The 27,348-nt window shown below is 43.1% G+C and overlaps 1 protein-coding gene across 17 annotated transcripts in view; it reads right to left on the reverse strand.

Annotated features, from left to right (window-relative positions):
• Positions 1-27,348, reverse strand: part of CELF2 (CUGBP Elav-like family member 2) — a 557,307-nt gene that overhangs the window by 20,956 nt on the left and 509,003 nt on the right. For all 17 annotated transcript variants that reach the window (XM_058669492.1, XM_058669491.1, XM_058669481.1 and 14 more), the window contains one exon: positions 23,595-23,729. In XM_058669492.1, coding sequence (XP_058525475.1) covers positions 23,595-23,729 — 135 coding nt within the window. The remainder of the gene's footprint in view (positions 1-23,594; positions 23,730-27,348) is intronic.

Below are 27,348 nucleotides of genomic sequence, written 5' to 3' on the forward strand. Positions count from 1 at the left end.
TTTCTGGAACTTGTAAGATTATAGCTCCTTGTAACATGAATGGTAGTCTGGACTTTCTCATGGGACACTCTGAAGAACTGATTACACTATTCTGATAATTGGATTACACACTTTTTTTCCTCTCTTGAGTGGGTTTTATTAGGTTGTTTTTGGGGGATTTGAATATTTTAAGGTTTTAACCATGCATCAGTATGAAATTATTAATACTCTCAGTAAATTGTAAAAAAAAAAAAATCAGAAACAATCACGTTTAAGGCTCATTATTTTTGTATCTGCTTGGTTTGTTAGTTCCTGAGAGAAGTACATGCAAATCTCCCACTATGATAATGCTAGTTTCTCTGTGTATGTTTAAATTTTAAAAAGTTATAGTGAAAGGTTTGTCATTACTTTCAAAGATGTTTGGGGCCTGTGAACACATGCTCCACAACTCCTCCTGGCGGGAATGGATTTATTTGGAACAGAATGTGAAAAGGGCTAAACCTAAGACACTGTCAAAAACACTAAAAATTGGCGTGGTGAGCAATTAAGAGGAGGCTGGAAGCTCCATGTTCACAGGGCAGACCAGCTGAAGTTTAACAGAGAGCCAGGGAAACAGAAAGCTTGAGAAGAGTTTTCTTCAAGTAAGAGAGTAAGCCTCAAGATCTGGCTCAAAGGCTACCCCTACCTAAAGCACCTGATCAGATCAGATGGGGAGGATGGGGTGGTGGTGGTGGTGGTGGTAATATACCTTTGTATATCAGGGGCAAAAGCGATATTGCAAATAACTACAAAGTAGAAGAGGTTAACACCTTGGTGTGGTAATGACAGAGACAGTCCAGCTAGAAACTTAACAGGTCAGGTAAGGGACAGTCAAGTACAGACATTTGGTTGTCATTTATAAAAGGAAAACTAATAAAGTTACTCATAGCCCAAGGCTGTGTCTTCTGAGCAGTGACACTAGAGGCACATTGCAAGGGACTACAGAGACTCAGCTTATGATGGGGGTTGTGTTCTGACAAACTCACTGAACCTGCTGAACACCACAGCTTAGAAACACCATGTTTGGGCCCAGTGTGATAGCCTAGTGGCTAAATCCTTGCCTTACACCAGGATCTCATATGGATGCCAGTTTGTGTCCTGGCAGTCTCACTTGCCATCCAGTTCCCTGCTTGTGGCCTAGGAAAGCAGTAGAGCATGGCCTGAAGCCTTGGGACCCTGCACCTGTGTGGGAGACCCAAAAGAAGCTCCTGGCTTAGGAATGGCTCACTTCCAGCCATTGCGGCCACTTGGGAAATGAATCAGTAACTGGAAGATTTTCTTCTCTGTCTCTCCTTTCTCTCTGTAAATCTGACTTTCCAATAAAAATAAATAAACAAAGAAAAAAAACCAACCAGAATATTCATATACTGTCGAGTTTTGGTTGCTTACCCTTGTGATCACAGAGGCTAGCAGAGAGGTGCAGCTCATTGCCACCACCCTGCATCTCATGATATTCTGATATCCATCTTTTATGGATAATTCTGCATACCAACAGTAGATAAAGATGAAAAAGCTCAAAGCATGATTTCTATTGGATGTTTATGGCTTTCTTATAATAAAGTCAATAAATGTCAAGTTGAATCATCCTAAACTGAGGAATGCCTGCAGATTTCACTGAACTAATCTTGCTAAGTCACTAAACACATACACACACACACACACACACACACACACACACACACACACACACACGAGTGGGGGGAGTCTGAAATATGGAGGGGGTATGAAGGATCAGTATCCAGAACTGCTCTATTATCTAAAATGTCCAGTTAATAAAATGTCATGACACATTCAAAGAAACAATGTATGATCCACACACACACAGGAAACACACACAACGCAAAGTATTTGAGAGGTCCCAGGTGTCAGACCCGGCAGACAAACACACCAAAGTGGCCTTTTGCCTAAGGGATCTATTTAAGAGCGAAGGAGGTAGATGGAATAGCAGGGTGGGGAAGAGAGTGAACACTCCCATCTGTAGGTTCACTTCCCAGATGCTTGTCATAGCAAGGGCTGGGCTGTAGCCAGGAGATGGAAACTTTATCCAGGTCTTCATGTGAATGGCAGGAGCCCAGTTACTGTTTCTAGGGTTTTCCCTGGCATGAAACTAGAGCTGGAAGCTGGGAATTAAACCTAGGTACTTGGCACCTTAACCACTGGGCCAAATGCGCATAATTACATGTAGAGAATTATAGGAAGGTGTGATGACAGTGTTATAGCACACAGATATCAACCAAAAAAAATATGAAATGAACATGCAAATTCTGTGAGTAAAGAGTATCAATGAAAAATTCACCGGAGGGACTAACAGTAGGTTTGAGTTGGGAAAAAAAATAATAAATGTGAAGATACAGTGATATAAAATTATAGTTTGTAGCACAGGGGAAAATTGGACAATTTGAAAAAAATATTAAGCATACCAACATACATGTGATCTGTATATATGAAGAGGTGAGAATTCCAAGAAAAGGTGATTATTTCTCAAATGTGATGGAAACATTGATCTCCACCCTGACGTAAGACATATCAGCAAAGCCTAGGGATAAGTACAGAGTTCTACACTCAGGTATGTGATGGTACAAATGCTGAAAATCAAAGAGGAAATCTTGAAAGCATCAAGAAGAAGAGCAGACTCATCATGTACAAGGGGGGATCCCAGCCAGATTAACAGCTGGTTTTCTGAAGAAACAATGAGCCGGAAGGCAGCAGGGTGGACTTACTCAAAGTATTGGAAAGGAAACTACAGGAAATGACCAGAAATCCAATATATCTCTAGCTGGTTATTATTCAAGTTGATAATTTTGTATGGCTCATAAATGGTATTATATATTTCCAAATAGTCCTTAGCAGACAAAATAGGTTCCTCCCGCCACCCCCTCCAGCTGGGCCACCTGTAACCCCCATCTGAGTGCCTGGGTTGGTGACCCAGCTCCATTCAGCTTCCTAGTGCTGTGTATCCTGCGAGGCATCAGGTGATGGGTCAGACAGGTGGGTCCATGCGATCCCCACCCCATGGGAGACCTAGCTCAAGTTCCTGGCTTCCAGCTTCAGCCTGGCCCAGCCTCAGCCATTTGGGGAAAGAAGCAGTGGACAGGGGGACTTGCTCTCCTTTCCTCTTCCTGCCCTTATCTCCTGTTGCCTCTCCAATAAATAAAAATAGAAAAAAGAAGCACAGAATAGAGAAAACAAGTAAAATGACAGAAATAAACTGAACCATATTCATAAAACATTAATGAATTAAACAGTCCAATCAAAAGGAAGTACAGTGAGTTTTAAGACAAAACAAAATCCAGAAATGACATCTCTTGTGTACTGATGACAAGAGACACGCTTTTGATTCAAGGATATAAACAATTTGAAAATGAATAGATGGAAAAACATACAGCATGTAAATAGCAATCATAAGGCATTGGATTAATAGGTTAACACAGACTTTCTAACAATCTGAGAAAAGAAAACGCACCAGTTGCTCCCACTGCAAAGGAGGTTAATAGGCTCTCATGAAAAATCTGTATTCCTGTCCTGAGGAGATGTAGGTAATTATTCCGGTGTCAGTGTACAGCGACTGTCAGAAGCCCTTTTTGTGTTCAGGTTTTTATTTTTCTTTCCCTTACTCATATTTCTCATTGAGTTCTAAGGTAAGGGAATTCTTACACAGCACGGAAAGTAGGAGGTAAACTGCAGTGAATTATGCAGGGGAGGAAACTGAGTAAACTAGACTAGGACAGTCCAGTACTCTCCTGAGAAACATGCACAAGCTCCTGCTGATGCCAGGGGGCCCAGACTTGGCTGCTACCAGGCCAGTGATGGGGAAGGATGGGCACCGAAGTCCTGAGAAAAGCCTGCTGACAGGGGAGCGATGCCTCTCCTCTCCTAGCAGTCTGTCTGACAGGCCTGCCATCTGCTACCTATCTGGCTGCCTTCAAGAACCCTTTCGAGTTTTAACAAATAATCAGTTCAGAAAGAAAAGTCAAATTAGTCACACAGCCAATTTGAATCAAATCTTCAACAGCTATGGAGTGAGTGGAGGAAGACATCCTAGACACATTTTTTTTTAAAATAAACATCTTTTCCTACTTCTGTGTTGGCAGACTTTTCAGAGGCTATCTTGGGTGACTGCACTCCACCCACGTAAAGTGCCCTTCAGCATCCCCTGGGTTTGCAGCCCTCACTTTCTCCCCAAAACGGTTTATGTAATGCCAAAGCGGCACTTCAGGAGAGGGGGGTATGTACACGTAGGTCCTCATCACCTGCAACACTTCTGGTAGAAGACTGCTCCATCCAAGAAAGAGGTTGCAAATAAGTCAAGAGGAATACAAGCAGGAAGCAGCGCAGTCTAACAGCTCATGCTGCTGGCTGGTAACTTGCTGTGTGTCACACTGGAAGCTTGCTTTGGGTGACTAGTCAAAGTCTGTCATAATCAGTCTGCAGGTGCTCTGACAATCCAGCTGACCAAGCAAGAAACGGTCATTCAGTGAATGGAAGCCGCAGTTTTCTTAGCTCCCGCGAGATACTGTCTGTGCTTTTTTTTTTCTTAGAAGTGCAGTGGTGGGGAGGATGGCATGTTAGAACATGAAGGACACAAAGTGGTGAAGAAAGATTGGTGGCCAGGCTACGCCCACTTTGAGCTGGGCACAGAATTTCTTTGCTCATTTGACCAGGCAGTTTACTGCTGGAATCCCATTTGAGGGGCTAGGGTGGGTTCTTTGTCCTCAGGATGGGGTGTATCTTATATATGAACAATACTTAATATATTCAAAAGAGTTATATATTGAGTAAACTACAGGACGCACACTGAGTGTCTAGGTCATTAGGTCTCTTATGCAAGAGTCCAAAAGCAAAAATAAAACAAATTATACTAGATGACTTGAAGTAGCTATTATCCAATATTTCAGATACAGCTGGCAACTTGAGTCACAGCACTGCAAGATGTCTTTTCAGCACATTCTTCCACTGCAGGTGGGATCTGCCAGGAAGCCTATGAACTAGATAACAACCTTTGCTCCACCAGACAGTTGAGGAAGCACTGGTATAGAACCCTGAACAGATTAGCACCAGTGCACAAGGGTAAGGGGTAAGGATGAGAGCAGGTACTCCAGCTGTGTGCCCCAGGCTGCCCTAAGAGGGTCACATGGCTCTTGCCATTCTGTTATGTAGCAGCTGCAGGGGAAGAGCCTTTTGGAAATAACAAGACTAACCTTAATTTTAAAGCTAGCTAGCTTGCTTGCTTGTTCTCTCTCTCTTCCTCCTTCCCTCCTTCCCTCCTTCGCTCCCTTCCTCCCTCCCTCCCTCCCTCCCTCCTTCCCTCCTTCCCTCCCTCCCTCCCTCCCTCCTTCCCTCCCTCCCTCCCTCCCTCCCTCCCTCCCTCCCTCCCTTCCTTCCTTCCTCCTCTCTGTTAAAACAAAGAAGCTGGGCCCGGCATAGTGGCCTAGCAGCTAAAGTCCTTGCTTTGAATGCAACAGGATCCCATATGGGCGCCAGTTCTAATCCCAGCAGCTCCACTTCCCATCCAGCTCCCTGCTTGTGCAGTCGAGGATGGCCCAAAGCCTTGGCACCCTGCACCCGTGTGGGAGACCTGGAGGAAGTTCCTGGCTCCTGCCTTTGGATTGGCATAGCACTGGCCGTTGTGGTTACTTTGGTAGTCAATCGTCATACGAAAGATCTTCCTCTCTGTCTCTCCTCCTCTCTGTATATCTGACTTTCCAATAAAAATAAATAAATCTTAAAAAAAACCAACAAAGCAGCTTAATTGTGCCACAGACAAATCCTTTTCAGCTCTTTCAGAAAGAAAACAACCTTACTTCTCTCACACGGATAAGCTGGACTACTTCCCCCAAGCTCTCCACTTCTCACTCTCACTTCTCACTCTCCTGTGATGGGGTGGGCCGAAGTACAAGATGCTAGTGGGGGCTTGGTAAAGCCTTCTTGCCTCCCAAGAGCCCACTCCAGGATAGGTGAGTTAAACTTATTTGGATGCCAAGGGCCATGTTTGGAGGGAGAAGAACCACTACTATAGGTAAAATGTACTTTGTTTCCCAACCCGTGTCCTAATTTCTACAACCAATGAATAGATCAGGTTACAAGACAACGAGGAATTAAAAGTTGCTAAGCAGCTGACCTTGAGATGGGAGAGAATATTCTGGTTATCTGGGTGAGTTTTTATAAGGGGAAGAGAGAACAGAAAGAGAAAATATGTACATAGAAACATACTGATGGCATCATGAGAACTTGACCCAACATCGCAGGCTTTGAAGGGACCAGGAGCTAAGTGGATGGAAACTTTTAGAAGGTGGAAAAGGTACGGGAACAGGTTCTCTATAACGACCAGAACAGAATTTAGCTTGATGATTCTGTGATCTTTGCCCGGTAAGTATGCTGGATATCTAACTTACAGACCTGTAAGACAACACATGTGTGCTCTTTGAAACTACTGGGTTCAAGGTAATTTATCACAGCAGCAGCACAAACCTTGTATATTCTCTAATTAACTCTTTTTTAGGGATAAAGCCGATGAGAGCTAAAATATTTTCAGTGCAAACTACGTGCTGGTTCTTGCTTTAAGTACATGTATTATTAGCTCATTTAATGATTTCAAATTATGAGATACAGTAGCTTGTGGAAGGTCATATAGCTGTAAGCTGTAAAACTATGATTCAAACCCAGCTTTCCATCTCCCAAGAGTTGATATTATGCTACTATTGAACTTTAAATCCTTCTTTGTCTGTTGCATCCATATGTGACTAGCGATTTACTCACATAAGTAATGAACTTTCAGTCAGATTCACCTGCAATCGCTTGGTTCTGTCCCTTCCAATTTGTAATGCCTCAGGCAATCTGCTCAGCTAAGCAGCTGAGGTTACAGCACTGTAGCTCATCTTTGAGAAAGGAGATAATAATCAAATGAGGCTCATTGTCTGACACATAGCAGGTGATCTATAAACAAGCCTCTGTATCTTAAAGCAGACTATGTGATTATTCGGTCCCCCAAAGGAATGTATTAACCCCATTTTATAACTCTTACAATGGAGATGCAGGGGCTGCTGCTGGGGCATAACACATTAAGCTGAAGCTTGCAGTGCTGGTATTCCATATGGATGCTGCTTTGAGTCCTGGCTACTCCACTTCTGATCCAGCTCCTTGCTAACTGGTCTGGGAAAGCAGCAGAGGATGGCTCAAGGCTTGAGCCACTGCACCCACATGGGAGACACGAAGCAGCTCCTGTCTTTTAGCCTGGTCCATCTCTGGCTGCTGCAGCCATTTGGAGAGTGAACCAGTGGATGGATGATCTCTTTCACTTGTCCTTCTCTGCAACTGCCTTTCCTTCTCTGCAACTCTGCCTTTCAAATAAATATATCTTAGTGAAGAGTCAGCATTTGCCCTGTGAATATGGTTTTGAGAGTGTTTGCAAGAGGTGACCAGCCATAAAAGTCATTTTGAGAGACAGAGAGAAGATGACTTGATGAAGAGGTCAAATTAGTCTCTATAGTCTCTACAGAAGACTAAGGGAAGAGACAGTCTTAGATCCTGACTCTTCAAGGTCAGAGACCCCCAAATGAGGGTCAGTGAGTAAAGTTGTACAAAAGTCGATTTCTGTTCAATAGAAAGGAGAATTGTAATGGGGAGTCTGGAGGCCCAGATTTCCTCTCTGCCCCCACCCAGAACTGTTGTTAAGTGAAAGGAGCTGCCTGGGAGGCAGGCTGCTTCTGTGTGTGGAAGTGGAAGCAGATGTCATTGCATGGTGCTCTTTCAAAGGGTTCTGCAGGCCCTCAAGGCCAAGCCCAATGGCTGTGGACATGTAAAACAACAACTTTTGAAAAGCTCTTGTTCTTTCTGCTAGTGCCAAATACATGTTGGTTGCTTCTCCTGGTAGGGAAAACAAGGACTCCATGAAGGTGGAATTCTTTTTCACTGCCCACAGCATAAAGTAGACCAAGAACCCCAGGCCAGCTTAGGGAAGAAGGGACAGAGGAACCTATGTAAAAACAATCCCCATCAAGCTTAAGACACAAACAGCTTTTCATTTCTCTGGTCCCAGGAAAACCCAGACAGCAGCTTCCATACTGAGCAAATCCAACTCAAACCCTGAATGACCAGAACAGAGAGTCAATGCCTACCAAGATAAAGGGCACCCTCCCCAGAGCCCAGGGTGGCTGAGCTGCTCGGCTAGCCATTTAGTCACAGTTGTGTCGGCTGCAGGCAGACACGCTGCCCTGGGGAAGTTCTAACTATACACACATTTCATGGAAGAAGGCCATGATTTAGGTACAGAGCAGCACCTCCTGTATGACAGGTGCCCGGGGCTCATCTCAAATGCGCTGAGCCTGACTCCTGGTGGCTGGGCTCAGGATGCAGATTTTGAATGAGTTCTCTTGGTGCTTCTTCGGCATGTGACTTTAGAGGGAAAGATTATGGGGAGGTGTTAGGTTTAGTTTGTAACCAGAGAAGGCAAGAGTTGCTGTGAGGCAGGGAATCAGGAGTAAGAAGTATTGTTCTATTCTTCCTCTTTTAAGTAAGTCCTGTCAGAAAATGGATTTGCCAAAGAGTAGGAATTTTGCCCATTTTATTTTCTGGAACCTGTAGGAGGGAGAGAAACACAAAGGGGACTAAATAAATCTCTCTCAGTCAAAGAGTGGAAGAAGATTCTACTGAAGGTTGAAGCAGGTGACCTATACTTTGTATCCCGTTTTCTTTTGGTGGGGCAAATTTGAAGGTTTCAGTGAGATGGGTAAGGGCAACCCATCTCTACCTTATGCCACAGCCTGGTGAGGGGCTCTGCTAATGAAACAGCCAGGCCTGTGACCAAAGGCTTCAACTATCCTTTTCCGCTTACATGCCAGAGCTAAGCATGTCTGTTTTTTAAAAATAGGGAATAATAGGCCTGTAGTGGCTAAGGTCCTCACCTTGCACATGTTGGGATCCCATATGGGTGCCAGTTCGTGTCCCAGCCTCACTTTCCATCCAGTTCCCTGCATGTGACCTGGGAAAGCACTTGAGGATGGCCCAAAGCCTTAGGAGACCTGGAAGATGCTCCTGGCTCCTGGCTTCACATTGTTTCAGCACTGGCCATTGTGGCCACTTGGGGAGTAAATCAATGGTCCAAAGATCTTCCCCTCTGTCTCTCCTTCACTGCGTATATCTGACTTTCTAATAAAAATGAATAAATCTTTAAACAAATTAGGAATAAAGAGGCAAGCCGCTTAGTGTCACCAGGACAAGGCTGGTGACCTGCAGTTCTTTTCACACAGTCACGCAGGAAGGCCCAATGTCTACTTTCATTGCAAGCTGACCACTGCTGTGCACAAGCATGAGCAAGGGCTGGGCTATAGTCAAAGACCATCTTGGGAGGCCTTTTATTTGTTTTTATTGCAAAGTCAGATTTTACAGAGAAGAGAGACAGAAAGATCTTCCATCGGTGATTCATTCCTCCAGTGGTCGCAACAGCTGGGGCTGAGCTATCCACATTCAAGAGCCAGGAGCCCCTTCCAGGTCTCTCATACGGTGCAGGGTTTCAAGGCTTTGGACCATCCTCTACTGATTTCCCAGGCCACAAGCAGGGAGCTAGCTAGGAAGTAGAGAAGCCAGATATGAATCAGTGCCCATATGAGATCCTGCCATATGGGATCCCGGTGGATGTAAGGTGAGGATTTCAGCCACTGGGCTACTGCACCGGGCCCCTACCTTTCCTTTTACTTGAACTGAGATCAGGCACACACAAAGTCAACTCACCTAGGTTTCTAATTCTTTGTTAATGAATGGGGATGATGTTGACTAGGATTCCCAGTCTGGGATGAAGCCTGTGGCTGCGTGCTGGGGAACTGGGAATATTCCTGCATCTTTCCAAAGATTCCAGACTCACCAAGAACAGCAGGTTAACAGTGATGAGTGGATTCTTAACCTGCCATACCACTTCTTCATTTAGAAAGTTCTTACATTAATAATTTCTTCTGGGCCCAGTGTGGTAGCCTAGCAGCTTAAGTCCTTGCTTTGCACACACTGGAATCCCATAAGGGTACTGATTCGTGTTCTGGATGCTCCACTTCCCATCCAGCTCCCTGCTTGTGGCCTGGGAAAGCAGTAAATGACGGCCCAAAGCCTTAGGACCCTGCACCCACATGGGAGACTCGGAAGAGGCTCCTGGCTTTGGACTGGCTCATCTCTGGTCGTTGCAGCGTCCTGCAGAGTGAATCAGCAGATGGAAGATCTTCCTGTCTCTCCTCCTCTGTGTGTCTGACATTCAATACAAATGTATAAATCTTTTAAAAAAATAATAATTTCTTCCTCGCTTACTTTTAGTACTGCATTTGCTGGCCATTGTCTAGTATAAGACTATTTCAGAATGGAACTTGCTTTCTAGAGAATGGAGGCATTAACTTTCTCGTATTAACCCTCCTTACTTTCCCTGAACAGCAAGATTTTGCTTTAAAGAGCTACAACAAAACAACAGTAATAAAAGACAGCAAAATATGCCTTCAGTGTATTCATTCACACTTTCCATAGAGCAATGAGAGTGTGAAAATACAGTGGCTTTGTGGATTAGAAAATAAATAATTGTAAACACAGAGAAAATTGCATTGTACAAACATACTCCAGACAGTGGAGCCTCAGTTGCCTTATTGCCTCAAACGAATCTGGATGCTATATTCCAACGGTGGCGAAGATTGTGAGGAGGTAGAATAATTAAGCAATGACACAGGCACCATCATTATTAGCTAATCACAACCCTAGGGCATTAACAAAATACAGAGTGTCTCTGCTCTCATGGGGCCTAATTATTCCACAATAACCACACTTCTCATTTTAATTTATTCCCTAAAAGGTTTCACAGGGAGGAAGAGAATCGTGATAGAGGAGGAGGAGACTGTTAAGAACTGGTGTAAAAGGTTCTGAGGTGGTATGATCTCACAGCTAATAAAGCAGTTTATAACAGGATAGGCTCTTTTCCTGCATCCTGATTTTTATCACTTTATCATTATTCCCATCCAGTCTATTCGGAGACTGGTAAGCAACTGGGCTTGGCACAACATTGGGTGACACAAGTTATTATTTTCCTAGAAGATTGCTAAGAGGAAAATTGAATCTCAAGGACTAGATTTGAGCTTGGAATGACTTTGGGGGCTTTATTCTATGACAGTAAACCTTGGTGAAGGTGAGCAATTAATGTGGGAAATGTGCTCTTGAAATCCAAAGTACACCAAGGAGTGACTATAGTTCATAACACCATCTTATATATGGCATAAAGAACTGAAAGACAGGAGCTGGTAGGTTCCAAACAGAGAGATAAGGGAAGCTAATTGTCTGACTGGAGCAGTTTATACCACAAACATTTATTGAAATATTGTATACAATATTATATGCTAATTAAAAGTTTTTCTTTAAAAGTTTAAAGTGTGTGTGTGTGGGGGGGGGCTGGTGCCATGGCTCAACTGGCTAATCCTCTGCCTTGTGGTGCCAGTCATATATGGGCACTGGTTCTAGTCCCATCTGCTGCACTTCCTGCTTATAAGTTTGGGAAATCAGCAGAGGATGGGCAAGTTCTTGGGTCCCTATACCCATGTGGGAGACCTGGAAGAAGTTCCTGGCTCCCAGCTTTAGACTGGCTCAGGTTCAGCCTCTGCTGCTATTTGGGAAGTGAACCAGCAGATGGGAGATCTCTTTTTCCTCTTAAAATCTGCCTTTCAAACAAAATAAAAAATCTTTAAAAGGCCTAAAATAGTCACACTGTTTTCCTCACTTGAATTTTCGTTTCCAAATGTTTATTAGAACTCTCAACAGTTGATACCCTAAGGGAGAAATGTACTTTATTAGCCATCAGCCAGGCTGTATTCCTGCTGTGCCTTATATTTAGTATTTTCCCAGTGCCCTGGAGGCACACACTTAGGAGTGAAAGTGTAATTTAGGGGCACAAGAGTCATAAACACATGGATTGACTAAGGACAACAGGGTAAACTCAGCTTGTTTTTCCCTTCATTGATACCAAACTGAAGAATGACCAAAATAAAATGACAGGTATCTGTTTTTATTGATGACCACAGATACTGGTTGAAAAAAATACTGGTATTCTTACAAGGGAGAAACCATAAATGTGGGAAAGTCCAGAAATACCCTGCTGGAGTCCACAAGTTCTTGCTTGAGAGCATCCAACGGTATGGCAGGACTGAAATCTAAGTCTTGGGGACTAGATCTGGAGTGCATCCCACAGCCACTAACAAACCTGAGCTCCCGGTGGCAAACTGCATTAGCCTTGCAGGTCTGTTTCCTTGTTGGGTCATGGAGGCACTGGATGGATTACCCTCAACATCCTTTGTGTCGGGGTTGGTGTGGTAGCCTAGTGTCTAAAGTCCTTGCTTTGCATGCGCCAGGATTCCATATGGGAGCTGGTTCATGTGCTGGTGGCCCCACTTCTCATCCATCTCCCTGCTTGTGGCCTGGAAAAGCAGTTGAGGACAGCCCAGAGCCTTAGGACCCTGCATCCACATGGGAGACATGGAAGAAGCTCCTGAGTCCGAGCTTTGGATTGCCCAGCTCCTGCCATTGTGGCCACTTGGGGAATGAATCAGCAGATGGAAGATCTTCCTCTCTGTCTCTCTTCCTCTCTTTATATCTGACTTTCCAATAAAAATAAATAAATCTTAAAAAAAGATTCTTTGTGCTGACAGAATTTAATTTGACCAGGTTTCTGGAGATGAAGGGTGAGGAGAGGAGCTTCTGAAAAAAAAAAAAAAAAAAACACAGGTCCCTGACATCTTCCTAGTCATCAGTATCCTGTTTGAAGTCTGGCCCTCCTCTGGGTGTTCTGGAGAGGGTGTGGGTTGCCCTGGTGGAGAGGCTGCTACTTCCTCGGAGGGAGACTGTCCTCTGGCTAACAGGACCCCAAAGGTTGGCCAGGGGTGGCACCTTTCCAGATCTGACAAATGGACGCTGAGGGCTTGCCTGTCCCAGCCACAGTTCTGATACAGTTGCAGGAAGCAAAAATAAACCATTCTCCTGGGCCTCCATGCCTGATCCTCCTTGCTGAAATCCTGCCCGAGACATGGCTGTCTTGCTCTGTTTAATCCAACAGCACCACTCCAGCTTTGGGGAGGAGGGGATGTTGTTCCATAGCTTCAAGTCAGATTTAAGATGTGGAAAGTTCACTGCCATGGTGTGCAGTGCAGCATAAAAGCAGAAAGGAGGAAACCCTCTGCCCAGCATTTACATTCTAACAGTTTTAGAGAGGGTGGAGAAAAATTTGTTTTCCAAGGTAGGAGATTCAGAGGAGGAATGCCGCCAGCTCTGATTCTGGTTTTAATCCAGTTTCCAGCTCTCCAGAGGAACAGTATTTGCTATTACTCAAAAATAATGAAATAATCTCTCCCATGTGACACCCTTATATGGTCTTTTAGAAAAGCAATAGTATATGTCTCTATATATGTTGTATGTTTATATGTAAGACTCCATAATTCAGGACGGATGAAACTGAATCATGAATTTCAACTCAGAAAATTAAAGTTTAAGCAACTTAAATGGTTCTTGGTCAAGAAGTCTAGTAATAAGTAAAATGTAATTATTCCATTATAATTCTATTTTTACTTATTTATTTTTGAACCCTTGAAAGGCAGGTTGATAGAGGGAGACATAGATTTTTCTATCAACTCATTCACAGCCAGGTCTAACTCAGGCCAAAGCCAGGAGCCAGGAGCTCCATGTGAGTCTCCCATATGGGAGGCGGGGCCCAATTACTGGCCAGGCCTCCACTGCTTTCCCAGGAACATTAGCAGAGTAGTCGGGACTCAAACCAGCATTCTGATAAGGAATGCCAGCATTGGCCGGCTGTGCCACAACGTGCTTCCCTACTTTTGTTTTTCCAGTATCTGTTTCTACAAAAGCTTTTCTGGTTCTAATATCAGATACTTAATTTTTAACCAATATGTAATATAAATACGTATCTTAAATTGCTGATATCCTAATTCCACTTTCTCCTAATGTTTCAAAGACTGAGTTGTTCCCTCTTTTAAGGTGACGCTATCTACTTGCTTGGCATTTCCTGGAGTTCTGTCCCTCAGCCTGTGTACTGGGAGCGAGAGAGATGCAGCAGCAGGGCCATGGGGGTGGGAGGGAGGTTGCTATTAGCAGCTATTCCCACAAGGGAAGACAACTGTGGACAGTTACTCTCATCCAGGGCAGAGGCCCAGAAGCAGGTGCGACTCCATCCCTCCAACCCTGCTTTTCTGACTGTTCTGGTCTTTTAATTTTCACCTCTCTGTTCTCTTTCTCTCCATGCCACCACCACCCCCCCGACCCGTTATGGTTTATGTTTCCACCATCTTAAAACACACACACACACACCATTTTCTCCTCTTAAAGCTCCCATGCTACTTTTCCATCTTTTAAAATCGTTCTAAATTGCACGAAAGTGCTGTCATTCCCACCTCCAGTCTCCCATCCCTCCTTGCTCACAGCCTTCAGACCTACCCTGCAGTTTTTGAGAAGTGGCCACTTCCAGGGGAAGGCCTAACAAGGTGCACACCTCACACAGTTCTCTTCCTACCTCATCTTTTCCATCTCCTTCCTGCTGGGTTTCCCAGAGTTCCCTTTCCACCTTGTGGTCCCCCCACCCCTGCTGGTGCCACAAATAGAGTCACACAACGTTCTCTGCTGTTGACTTTAGTGTAATGACTTTACCCATTCTCAAATGAGTCAGCCTGCCTTGCCCAGTTGTAGCTGAGTCCCAGGCCATTCTTTCAGCTCCAGTGTCTGGAAAACTTGAAGGTTCAACTATCCAAATATGACTGGACATATTTCATTTGAACAGTGGTATGTTTATATGGGTTTCAGCTCAACACATGTAATTACCTCATGCTACAAGTGTTTTCCTTAATAACTTGTTCAATAATGAAAATGCTACTCCACTGACTACCCAAACTTAACACAGTGAAGTCATCTTTAACTTTCTGGCATCAAATCACTGCTGAGATCTAATCACTGACACTCTTGGGCATAAAGTCCTTACAGTATTCAAATGTCCACAAGACAAAGTCCCAGCTCCTTAGTCATGGCTTCAGGCTTCTCCATGGTGACTTTTCCAACATATGTAATGCTTGTGAAAAACAGGATGAACTTCCATTTATTGACTAAATCTTTTTTTTTTTTTTTTGCATTTCTCATTTTTCACATATTTGATGTACCTTCCCTTCCATTTTTATCTTTGAAAGTGTTACACACTCTTAACATTTTGGCTCAAACACCAGCTATTATCCTAAGATTCCCCCCATTAATTCAAGATAGAATTTCTCCTTACTGACGCTGTGTTCTGCACAAGCCTTACTGCTTGCTCTACAGCCAGCCTGCAAAGGCTGATGCCTGTTTTTGTATGTGGCTACTACATCCAGTTTAGAGCAGATCATGGGATTAAACTATATATGAACTGCCAATTTCTATTCTGTTTCAAGTTTTAAGAAATGAGCCTTCGATTATATACTTTTGGAAAGTTGTAACTAGAATAAGGTTTTATTGATATTCTTACCTATTGTAAAATATAACTAAGCAGTTACTGCATGCTCCTCATCTATGCTAGCTAGCAATGATTATATGGTAATGTCAGGCAGAAACACAGAAAACTTAGCCAGAATAAAAACCTCAGTAAGTGGTTCACACCTCTGAGCTCATCTAAACATGGCAAAGGGATCTGATGTGGATATGCTGCACAGCCTAGGAGACCAGGCAAAGCAGTATTTACAAATAAAGAATGCCACAACACAGACTTCAGTGCTACCAAAAGCCAAAAAGAGGCACACAAGGAACTAGAGGCAATGCCTATAAACGTTAGAAAGCCCACTCAAAACGAAGAGCGAACAAGGGACTAGGTAAGAATGCATGACAGGGGCCGTCCACCCAAGGATGACAGGATCTGACCAGCGGGGCTCAGAGCACAGGTGGAGCCTGCTTCCATAAATGCAAGTGTGGGCTCTGTGCTGTAATCACCAACCAACACCATCCCCACTGCTACATAGCTTTATTAAAATTTAAATTACTTCAGTACTATTAAGAGATTTCTGTCTACCATAAGTCAGGGCATCTCATAAACCGGCTGCCCATCCACTGTGCAAAAACTGCTCTGATGGCAGGAGCAGAAAAGTCTCTGGTAGATGAAGATACTGGACTGCATTAAAGGAATACAGTGGAATTCTGATGAAAACACCCAGCACATGGAGGGGCCTTGACAACTCCTCTAGTCAGGAGATCCATGCCTGCACTCCATGCCCACCCCTCAGGAGCAAGATGATCAGTGCCGAGTAAAGAACCATTTACTAGAAGAATACGTCATTCCCAATGACCTGTTTGCCAAAAATACAAATTCTCAATGCCCAAGAGCTTTCAGAAAGTGTGCTTCTCATGCGGTGCTTCCGTAGAGAAGCCTCCGAGCAGAAATGCAGTTACACTTCTCCCTAGGGCAAAACCCTCTCACCCCTGCCTTTTTTTTGGTCATCTGTTAAATCTGTTTTCTCAGGGTGGCTACCTCTCAGTTCTTTTTGCATTAAGTGTAGAGAAAAGTAGTATGGCTTTAAGAAGAGGTAGAAATAAGAGAGAGAGGATTTCTTCCCCACCTAGTTCATTCTAATTTCCAAAACAGAACTTACGGTATTGATTAGGAATACAGTTTTTAAGAGCACAGAAATTATTGTTTAAAGCTTAAACTAAAATAGCTTAAAGGCTACTCAAAATTATTTTTACTGTGGTGAGAACTTAATAGAACAATACTTAAAAAATTTTTTTTTGATGCAATTTAGTTGGCGGTAGGCTCTCCCTTCTCCTTCCCCCAAATTCCCTCCCCTCCCCTCTGTACAGCAATACTTTTTATAAAGCAAACTGTAGATATAAAATATATAATGGCTGAGATTTTACTGAAGTGTTCTAAGTATCTACACTGATACCCCAAGTTCATAGTAGATGTTTGAAAAATTTTTTTCAAATGAACGAAAAACTAAATTGTGATATACTAGAGTGACATTTTATATCTAGAACACTTTATGTAGCATAGTGTCTGACTCCATTAACATTAGTGAAATAAATTGTGCCCCATAATGTCAGAGGCCAGAGCAACATGAAATTTTCAGCAGAGAATCCCAAATTGTTGAAGCTTACAGGAAGCGATCAACGAATAGGATACCTATTCTCTTTTGAAGCAAAAAGGCTTTAAAGGTGCTGACTGGCCCAAACCCACAAATAACCAGCCCATCTTATTAACTGGCTTAACTCTGACTAAAACACTTCATAGAGTAGTTAATGAAAGGCCGAACTGACTGCTTTGATATTTACTTATGGTCCTTGATCACAAGGCATGACAGGAGATGGGCATAAGAAGAACAGTAAGCTGAGAGCCCCAGGCAACGGAGACATGAATAACTGGCCCCTGAATTCATGAAATGAAATGTCAGTATGGTGAGTGCAGATACTCTGAGAAGCTGAATGGGCTGAATGGTAGGTACTTCTTCCAAAGACGGAATGCTTTTTTTTTTTTTTTTGATGGGAGACACTTTTACTTATTCTCCATCATGACATCAGATGTAGAAACCTGTTGGACCTGCACAATTTACCTACAAAGTGTGGCTATGTTTGAATTCCTCAAAATCCAAATCATGGGTTCTACGGGAGGATGCACCGCCTCCGTGGAGGCCCCCTGATGCCCTCAGGTGCCTCTGCAGAGAGCTGCCACTTCTGCATTGCACTGCACGAATGGCTCCCAAACATCTGTCTGGGATGATTTTCCATTGCTACTTACTTCACTGAATACAAAGCATTTGAGGGTTCTGTAGGTAATGCATTCTCCAAAATGGCAAAGGAGATTACTAATAAATAAGAAACTGCTCCCACTTTAGGCTTAGTGTCTAGAGGGAGGGACACAAGGCTTGTCCTCAAACAACTGTCCTGCAAAGACAGCGGCCAGTGTTTTAGTGGGGCTGCAAAGCAGGCACTCAGACAGCAGGAGAAGGATTCCCACAGCACATGGAGGTCTCCGCCTCCCTCCTACGCCTCAAGGAGCCCTCGACAGCTCCTTAGGAAGAAGGCTCCACGACCCAGTTACAGAATGATTTAAGAGTTTATGTTAGAACTATAACACAGGGGTGATTCATTCCTATTGGAAGGCATCCTAGTGGCAGCAAAATTTGAATTCATTCTTAAAAGGTTAGTAGGGCATTGAAAACAATTTTCATTAATTACTACAAAACATTTATTTTAATGTAGTTTAATTTACAGAACTAGTTTAAGCTACTTCTTATAATATACATTAACAACGTTAATTTTCCGAGAACAGGCAGTGCAATGAATTCTGATAACATCTGCGGAAGAACAGGCGAGAAGGCATTCCAGAGAGGGTCGTGAAGGACGAAAGGCTGATGGTACGTTTGGGGGATGAAGAAGGACTTGCCATGGTGGGCAGGAAGACTGCTGGGAAGGTGGAGACAATAGCTGGTTCTGGCACGAAATGACTGTGTTGGACCTGGGAGGACCTGGGGTGCCACAGTCAGCATTTGTTTTCCACAGGTCTATGCCACCATGAACCACAAGGAAAGCGTCTGGGAGGTGCTGCTTTGTTTCACAGTGTGCAGAATGGAGAGAGGGTGGAGTGGAGACGGAGTGAAAATGAAGGCCTCATCCAGGCAGTACCAGTGCTTCCCAGGGAGAACAGAACATGCACGGGCACTGAAAAGGCAGCAGTGATCCAGAGCTGGCCGTAGGGATACATTGAACAGGGTGAAGGTTCTGGGAAGAACAGTCTGGGGAGAAGTCTAGCCTTATCGTTACACCTTCTGGTGTTGTGGCATCACTGAGTTGGGTCTCTGTCTACCCGTCTCTCCTGGTCCCAGCATACTCCAATTTGGGTTACTACCCTGACCATCTTACAGCTTGGGGGAGAGCAATGTAGCAGCTCTCATTTTTAACTACTTTTCTCGCACAAACCATAAAGTTCAGAAATCACAACTCTTCACTCATCTCATTTCATATGATATAAATACAAATACATTTAAAGGATGCCACAGCTTCCTGTGAACTGAAAAGTCTCTAGGATAACTCTGAGGGTAAATTCTTGTTTCCTGCCGATTGTTCAAAGCTACAGTAGCCACTCACAGGTCATTATCATGTGAGGTGGGCAGGGAAGGTTTGAATCCTGTGAAAACACCTTCAGCCTGTATTAACCTCAAACAGCTTCGCTCCTTGCCACAGCCTTTAAGGAGGCGCAGAGCACCTTGAAGTTAGGGGGAGGTACTGCCTGGAATTTAAAGTAAAGACACTTTGAAAAGCAATGGTGGAAACGAAAAAAGAAATAAAACACCAAAAACCCTTCCTAGCATTTTAAAGTACCTTATGCTATTGAAAGAAATAATCTATTATCCTCAAGTCCATACTTGACTGAGTCTGTTCTTACAGTAACATTTGGTGATTTTAAAAACATCCTTTTCCTTACAAAAGGAAGTTGGAGGCCAGGGAAGTAATGTGGTACATGATGTAACAGCATGTAATAGAAAGAAAACGGCAAAGAAATGTTCATACATGGTGACAGTTAACGCTAACAAGCTCTCTGATTTACCAGATAAAAACACGAAATCTTACAGGCTGGGTAGGAGGTAATTATTATTATCTTTCTTTAATACCTAGTTGCATGCCTTATAGACTATTTGCCTCCTGATACAGAGACAAAATCCTCACAAACAGGTTCTGGATTGGACAGAAGAAATGACCCAAGAATTAATTAACTAAATAGAAGACCAAAGTAAACAAAGGAAAAATTATCATATCAAAATAAAAGAAACACGATTAAATTAGGCTTCAAAAGACCAGGGAGAAACTCATAAAAGGCATAATGTGCACTTACCTGGTTCTTATTCTTTCATGATTTAATTTCTAATTTTATTCTCTACCATCTGATAATTGCATGAAACACTTATTCTAACCATGGGCAATTTAAACTATTTTAATTTTTATTTCAAGGCCATGAGACAAAGGAACCTATTTATTGCCTAAGGGGATTTTTTTAAACAAAAATTAAAGCTTAATCTTTCATGTTTTAAAGCCAAGACTGTTTAAAATCATTTATAATAATGCTGTAGGGAGACCTTTCCTGGGTATGCAAAATTAAAATGATAAATTTACAATTATTAAAAAAATTAATAGTTTGGGGGATTCAATTGTCCCTTTCCTTTCTAGATGAATTTGTCTGAAGCTTAACAGACATTTTTAAAATCGGGTAAAACTGTAGTCTCTGTGAAGTGATGCGATGAGGCCTCCATGTATTTCACAGAGTGACTGGACACACTCACGCTAGCCACAGTAAGTCCAGTTTATGTAGAGATAAAGAATGGCTGGGCTCGGCAGCGTGGCCTAGTGGCTAAGGTCCTCGCCTTGATCCCATATGGCTGCTGGTTCTAATCCCAGCAGCTCCACTTCCTCTCTGTCTCTCCTCCTCTCAGTATATCTGACTTTGTAATAAAAATAAAATAAATCTTTAAAAAAAAAAAAAAGAATGGCTTTAGCTTTGAGAATGGCTTTCAGTGCTTTTACTCATTGCAACTTTTACTGTCAAAGTGGAGAGGCAGGAATTCTATTAACCAGTGTGTGTGTGTGTGACTTCTAAAAAGCCCCTGACAGAAATCAGACAAATAATTAACTTTTCAAGTAAACACCACGTTTTTTCAGTTACTCTCAAGATAAATAATTGAAATAGATTTAAATTGCTTCTGCTGCTACACTTCAGGATTCTAATGAAACACATTTAAGCGTTATGCAAAGCATTCCACAACAAAGGAAAAAAGCTGCTTTCCAGGATGCCTCAGCAGAATTCACCCCAGGACAGTCTATGTAGGAACCCAGGGAGTGACACCTGGTGAGTGGCGGTGTTCAGCTGCAGCAGGAAGGGCGGAAACACTGCACAAGACAGTTTCCCTAATAGTCTCAGGACGTAAGGGACAATGGCTGAACGCATTTAATTCAACCTGACACTAAGGCCACGTACACAGGCTGTTCAAGTGTCCCACGTTTTAATAAGGTTACAAGTTGTGCACCCCTCGGCATTAGATGCAGAGGGTAGGGAGCCAGTGCAGTCTTGTGTCTCCCTTGTCCCTTGGCTCTCCTGAATCATGGCTTCCTCGCCATCTACCCTCCCGCCAAGTTCCCTGCTACCGCACAGTATCCCTATGCTGTCTGAGGATGCTTCCCTCAGTTATCACCTTGAGAGAAGGACAGTTTCCTTCAAATGCCTTGTGAGCACTCTCATCCATGTGTTTGCGTATTCGATGAGTTCTCCCAATGATCTCAAAGACTCATGAGAGAAGGCAGAACTGGCTGTTCTGGTCACTGCCATGACCTTGGTATAGGCACAGTGCCTAATGCCACAGGAACTTCAGATAACATTTTTTGATTATTTTGATTGATCAGCTATTAACAGTTGGCTTCTTAAACTGAAAAAACATCTTCTGATTAAAAACACACATATAATACTCTACCATCTTAATCGTTTTACTGTCCTCATAGGGGAAATAAATTAGTTAAGAAGATACTTTCCAATGTGATTTATAAAACATAAATGATAAATTATTTATTTATTTTAAGAAAAAAACACTTTAGTAAGGAAAAAGATTATCACATAAAAATGCTTATTTTTCAGGGTTGGCATTGTGGTACATTGGGTTAAGCCTATCTCATGATATTGGAATGCCAGCTTAGGTTCTAGTTGCTCTACTTTTAATTCAGGTTCCTGCTGATTCACCTGGACGCAGCTGATTATGACTCAAGTCCCTGCTGCCCCGCCACCATGTGCAAGACCCAGATACAGTTCTCTCCCACTGGCTTCAACCTGAGCCTGCTCTGGTTGTCTGAGCCATGTAGGGAACAAACCAGTGGATGGAAGATCCCACACTCTCTTTCTGCCTCTCCCTCTCTCTCTGATATTATGCCTTTCAAATAAGTTGGTAGGCAAATACATCTTTAAAGAAAAAGATTTATTTACTTATTTGACTGGCAGAATTACAGATGAAAAGTGAGTGAGGGAGAGAAAGAAGGAAGAAGGGAGAGAAGGGTATCCTCCATTGCTGGTTCACTTCCCAAATGGAGGTGACTGGTCTGAACCCAGAAGCCAGAACCCTGGAGCTTTCTCTGGGTTTCCCACATGGGTGTAGGGGCCGAAGCACTTTGGCCATCCTCCACTGCTACGCACAGTAGCAGGGAGCTAGACCGGAAGTGAAACAGCTGGGACTTAAATTGGCATCTTTATGGGATGAGAGCACCACAGGTGATGTTTTTACCTAGTATACTACCGTGCTGGTCCCAAGTAAATACATCTTTAAAAAAGTTTTTTCCTAAAAAAAGGGTCATTTGAAGATTTATTTAAGTTAAAAGTTTATGGATTGCGTTAAAGCTATCACTTAATCTCTTTAAAAATACGTTTTTTTTTTTAAGGAATGCTGCTTATTGCATAAAACAAGGTCCTTACATAGTAATGGCTCATTTTATACTATTTTTACAGTTAAGTCAATACACTTATGTGTTATTGCCACAAAATTTCAACGTATTAAGAATAAAGCCACCAGTTTTTACTAAACATGTCTTAGGTTTCTCCCATAACACTACCTGCAGGGTGAAATAAGTTAGATACACAGGATTCATAAAGATGCCAAGCACGACTGTCCCTACACTCTGCCAGTGCGGGCCTCACTCTCCCTGAAGTCAAAATCCTCGAAAAAGCTGGCCTGCAATGTGCCACAGGTTTCATTTTGTATTTTTCTGAAGGAACATCCTTCAATGTTAGCTTAAAGTTTTGTCAATACTTAAAGCTAGTCTTTTTGGGCACAACTGAGAAAGGGTTGTAGGGTTTTTAAAGTTAGAAGCTTGGAGGTGATCCAGGCCAACTCCTTCACATAACAGGGAAGAGGTGAGAGCAAGTGTCAAGATGGTCCACAAAAGTCAGCAAAGTCAGTGAAACAACAAGAAAAAATTAAAATTAAAAAAAAATCACCAAAGAAACTCAACTGTGGTATATAAGCAACAAGATTATATCGGGCTTGTATGAGAAGAAAATAGGATCTCCTTCTGAATAAGGTAACAACATTTCTGGGAAAAAAAAAAGACTTTAAGTCACATATCCCAGAATCTGGCCATGTATTTCAAAATCAAATATGAAAGATGGGGATGATGAGAAATGTAACACTAACAATTAGGGATTTGGGGAGAGAGAATGTTTCAAGTCATTGAAAAAGGGGGACTGGACCAAAAAGGCAGGAGTAAGAGAGGGAGGTTCCTCGCTGTGATGAACTAACTTATGAGGAAGGAATGGATAAGGCAGATCTCTTTATTAAACAAAATATCTGTGACAATCAGTGGTGTGATGGAGTCTCTCTGAAAACCTTTTCCCACTATTTCTTTGGAAAATGACAACAAACATTCAAAATTTGTTCCTTTAACAAAAGAATCAAATAGATGTCCCATGCGTCTAACTCCCTCCTGGACACATGTGGTCCTGCCCTTTGTATTTGTGTTCATACAGGATCTGGGCACCTGTTCCCACTGCCATCACCTCCAAGGGAAAAGCAACCCATGCCACTTACCGGGACTCGTGAGAGCTCCCAAGGCGCTGCTTGTGGTAGAGAGAGGGTTTGCATTGGTGCTGGTGGCTGAGGTCTGGGCTGCGGCTGCAGCAGCAGCCAGCGTTGCCAGATTCTGTAACTGTAAAGCATTCATGCCTGTGGAGGAACAAGAAACACAGCTTCAACCATAAGCCTAACTATCCCAGTTTTTCAATACTGGGGCAGATGACAAAAGAGGAAGATTCCCTGTACCCGTCCGTGATGTCATACACATGTCAGCTGTCCTGGTAACTTGTACAATGAACTTGCCTGGATGGGAACTGGGCTCTATGCTGGTCTCAGAGGATACCTTCTTCAACTCTTATCTTCTATTTCTAGATACTGAGCACCTGAATTCCTCTATGTGCTTCTCCCTGGGGTGGTGCCTATACTAATCCAGAAACCCTCTTCCAACTACTTACTCTTGAAGTTGTAGATATCACTAGTTAAAGACAATGGATTTCCCTCTGTTGACTGGCCACCCTATTGCCTCTGATCCTGACAAACTTTATGATGCAGCCATCAAGAAGGGGTGAATGCTGGCCTGGGACAGCTGGAGGAAGGATTTCAGGTAAGCTGTCAATCCCCGACTTGGAGAGCTGAGCATATAAGGTATCACGGAGAAAATATCAGTTTGTGAGTTAAAAACTCTTGCTGTGCAGTTGAATCGATATGAGTTCTATTCCCTGGGCAAGGTATTCTCTCTGTGGTTTCTGATCAGTAAGCAACAACAGTAACACTACTCTACTCAGAGCATGTTGTGAAGATCACAGATTATGAGTGTAAATTACCCTGGCACAATGCAAGTACTGAGTAAATGTTAGCGACTGTCATACTGCCCCGAAGACTCCACATTTATTTCAAAGGTGAGCTTAAAAACATGTCCACAGTAGGAACTCAAATTGTATTTGATGAATAAAAGTAGCAGTGATGTTAATATCCTTATTAATATATTTTAATATAAAATATATTTATAATACTTAAATATATATATATTTGAAATATTAATATTTAAAACATATAATGTCATATATTCATATTTTATATTCATATATATTTATATTCATATTATATAATATATATTATATATTATATATTCATATTTCGTTAGGGGGAGCTGCCTGATAAATACTTCCAGATGTGTTTCTGGTGGGGAGGCGGCAATATAGGAAGGGGTGAGGGGGTTCTAGCAGTAAACCTGGGTAAGTCCCCAGCCCCTGCACCACACCTGCTGGCTGAGCTGAGACAGCACTTCCCCTGCTCTGCGCAGCCTTCTCAGCCAGGATGGGAGTCTACTCAGAAAAGCATTTCTGACATCCTTGCTGCGACACAGGTTCTCATTTTGTTCAAAACAATACTCCGCCTTTTTCCAGGAAACACCTAGAACTGTTGGCTTAGGGTGAAAGTCAAACAATTGTTTCTGAAAATGCACATACTTTCTGTGAAAAAATTGTGTGTGTGTGTGTGTATAAAATTATGTATCTCATGAGGATACAAAGTCTTGTGGAATCTTGTGAATTTCTGCAAGAAAAATGCAGATTCCCAGCAATCCCATTTTATCGAGCAAAGCCAACTGGGAACAGAACTCTCCTGTGTTCTCTCTGATCAAGGGTCCAACAGTGTCACATTCATGAGTCTGTGGGTGCTGAAAGGCACTGGTTCTATTTTTCCAGTCTAATGTTAGCAAAGTGGAAATAGAGGAAATAAGAGCTGCTTGGCTTTAGTGCAGACCCACTTAGACCCAGCAAGGACCTCTGCTTCGTGAAAGCAACAACACATCTGACACTTGAGTGTGAGGAGCCCCTGGGCTGGGAGTGCTTTGTGAGAGGCACATTTTTATAGATCCATGTGCCCCTCTTGTGACCAGTGTGCACTTGAGTGTTTTTATGACATAAGTCAGATGACCAGACATCATCAGCAATGGCTGAGCATGCAGAGGGTTCAAAATTAAAATTAAAACCTATAATGTGCACCTGGTGCCAATAAATTACAGGCAGAGCCCATTATTCTAGGTGCAGGCCAGAGGGTCCTCCTGTAGGACATGCCTGACACTAACTAGGCAGGAGTCACGGAGGTATGAGGCACTTGTGTGGAGGCCTGGCTTAGTCTAATCCCTGGGCCTGGGTCAGGTGCTTGGTCAAGGCCTTGCAGGAGATGTGCGCAGATCCTCTGGAGGCCAGGACCAGTGCTTTCTGCCATGACTCACAGACTCCCTCGGAAGACAAATCACCATCTGCATTTGACAGGTGCCCTCTCTGTTATTTGCAACTTCCCTTCCCTTACCTGCTTGTTTTTGAATCTGTTGTGGCTCACATCCTACTATTATATGTATGCATTTCTTATCTTCAAAACTAAATACTGAATTCTTTGAGGACGAAGGTTTTGTGTTACTCATTTTCATGTTTACCTAAACAAACACACTTCTGATATATACACGCAACAATGGATAAATCTATGCAAAGTGAATGAAAAGATGAACAGTATTAAATTGCCATGAAAGAATTTTATAGAGCCAACCAGGTTTTTCACTTTCTCCATTCATTCTTTGTTGGTGCTGATAATAGCATCAAGTTTCTTTTCCCTTAATCACTAAGCCATTGTAAAAACAAAACGAAAAACCCAAAACAATAGCCCTTATTAGAAGAATGTTTTTTCTTAATCTTACTGGCACTCACGGGAGGCAAGGTGACATCAGTCAGGTTCTCTTTCCACCACTCCTTCCCCTCCCCCAGGAATCCAGATTTCCCCATTTGTCCCCCTCAGGCAGTGAAGAGTATCTGACAACTTGTTCAGTTTGTCACCACACAGAAAAGCCAGGCAGAAAGAATGAGGCTCTGGGGGCCCCCCCCCGGTGTGGTGGCCTAGCAGCTAAAATCCTCGCCTTGAATGCACTGGGATTCCCATATGGGAGCCAGTTCTAATCCTGGTGATCCCGCTTCCCATCCAGCTCCCTGCTTGTGGACCGGAAAAGCAGTGGAGGATGGCCTAAAGCCTTGGGACCCAGAACCCATGTAGGAGACTCAGAGGAGCTCCTGGCTCCTGGCTTCAGATTGGTGCAGCACTAGCCATTGTGGTCACTTGGGGAGTGAATCATCCGATGGAAGATCTTCCTCTCTGTCTCTCCTCCTCTCTGTATATCTGACTTCGCAATAAAAACAAATAAACCTTAAAAAAAAAGAATGAGGCTTTGGGGCACCACACTGTGGGGTGGCCAACACTGTTCAATGACCATACAGCTGGGAAAAGAGAGATGGGGCAAGGAAGTCAAGATGAACTGGACAAAGGAGAGGTCATTGTGATCTCCAGCATCTGAGGGTTTGTGAAAGAAGGAAGAGAATAGATCAACAGAATTAGCTTAGCAGGAGGATCTGTATTTGCCTGCCCATCCATCTGCCTTTCATCTATCCATCCAACCAGTAGATTCTGGCCACAATGGGCCAGACCCTGTATAAGACACTGAGGACAAAACAGACAAGAAGACAGCCCCTATGTCCAAGAAGTTGGCTAGATATTGTAGCATGGAGAATAAGCAACCATGAGGATATCCAGCCAGTGGCTGGGCAGAAACATGCTTATTTCATCAGTCTCTCTCTGAAAACAGTTTCAGCTTCAGGAACAAATTCTCCTTAAGGCCTTTTAATTTGATGGGAACAAGATGAAAGGAAGTGACCAAGGAAAGCAGTGGTCAGTGGAGCAACTGAAGGAGGTGTTACAGGGGAGGATGACTGCTCATCCT

This window comes from Ochotona princeps, chromosome 10, assembly GCF_030435755.1.
Source record: "Ochotona princeps isolate mOchPri1 chromosome 10, mOchPri1.hap1, whole genome shotgun sequence".
NCBI classification, from domain to species: Eukaryota; Metazoa; Chordata; class Mammalia; order Lagomorpha; family Ochotonidae; genus Ochotona; species Ochotona princeps.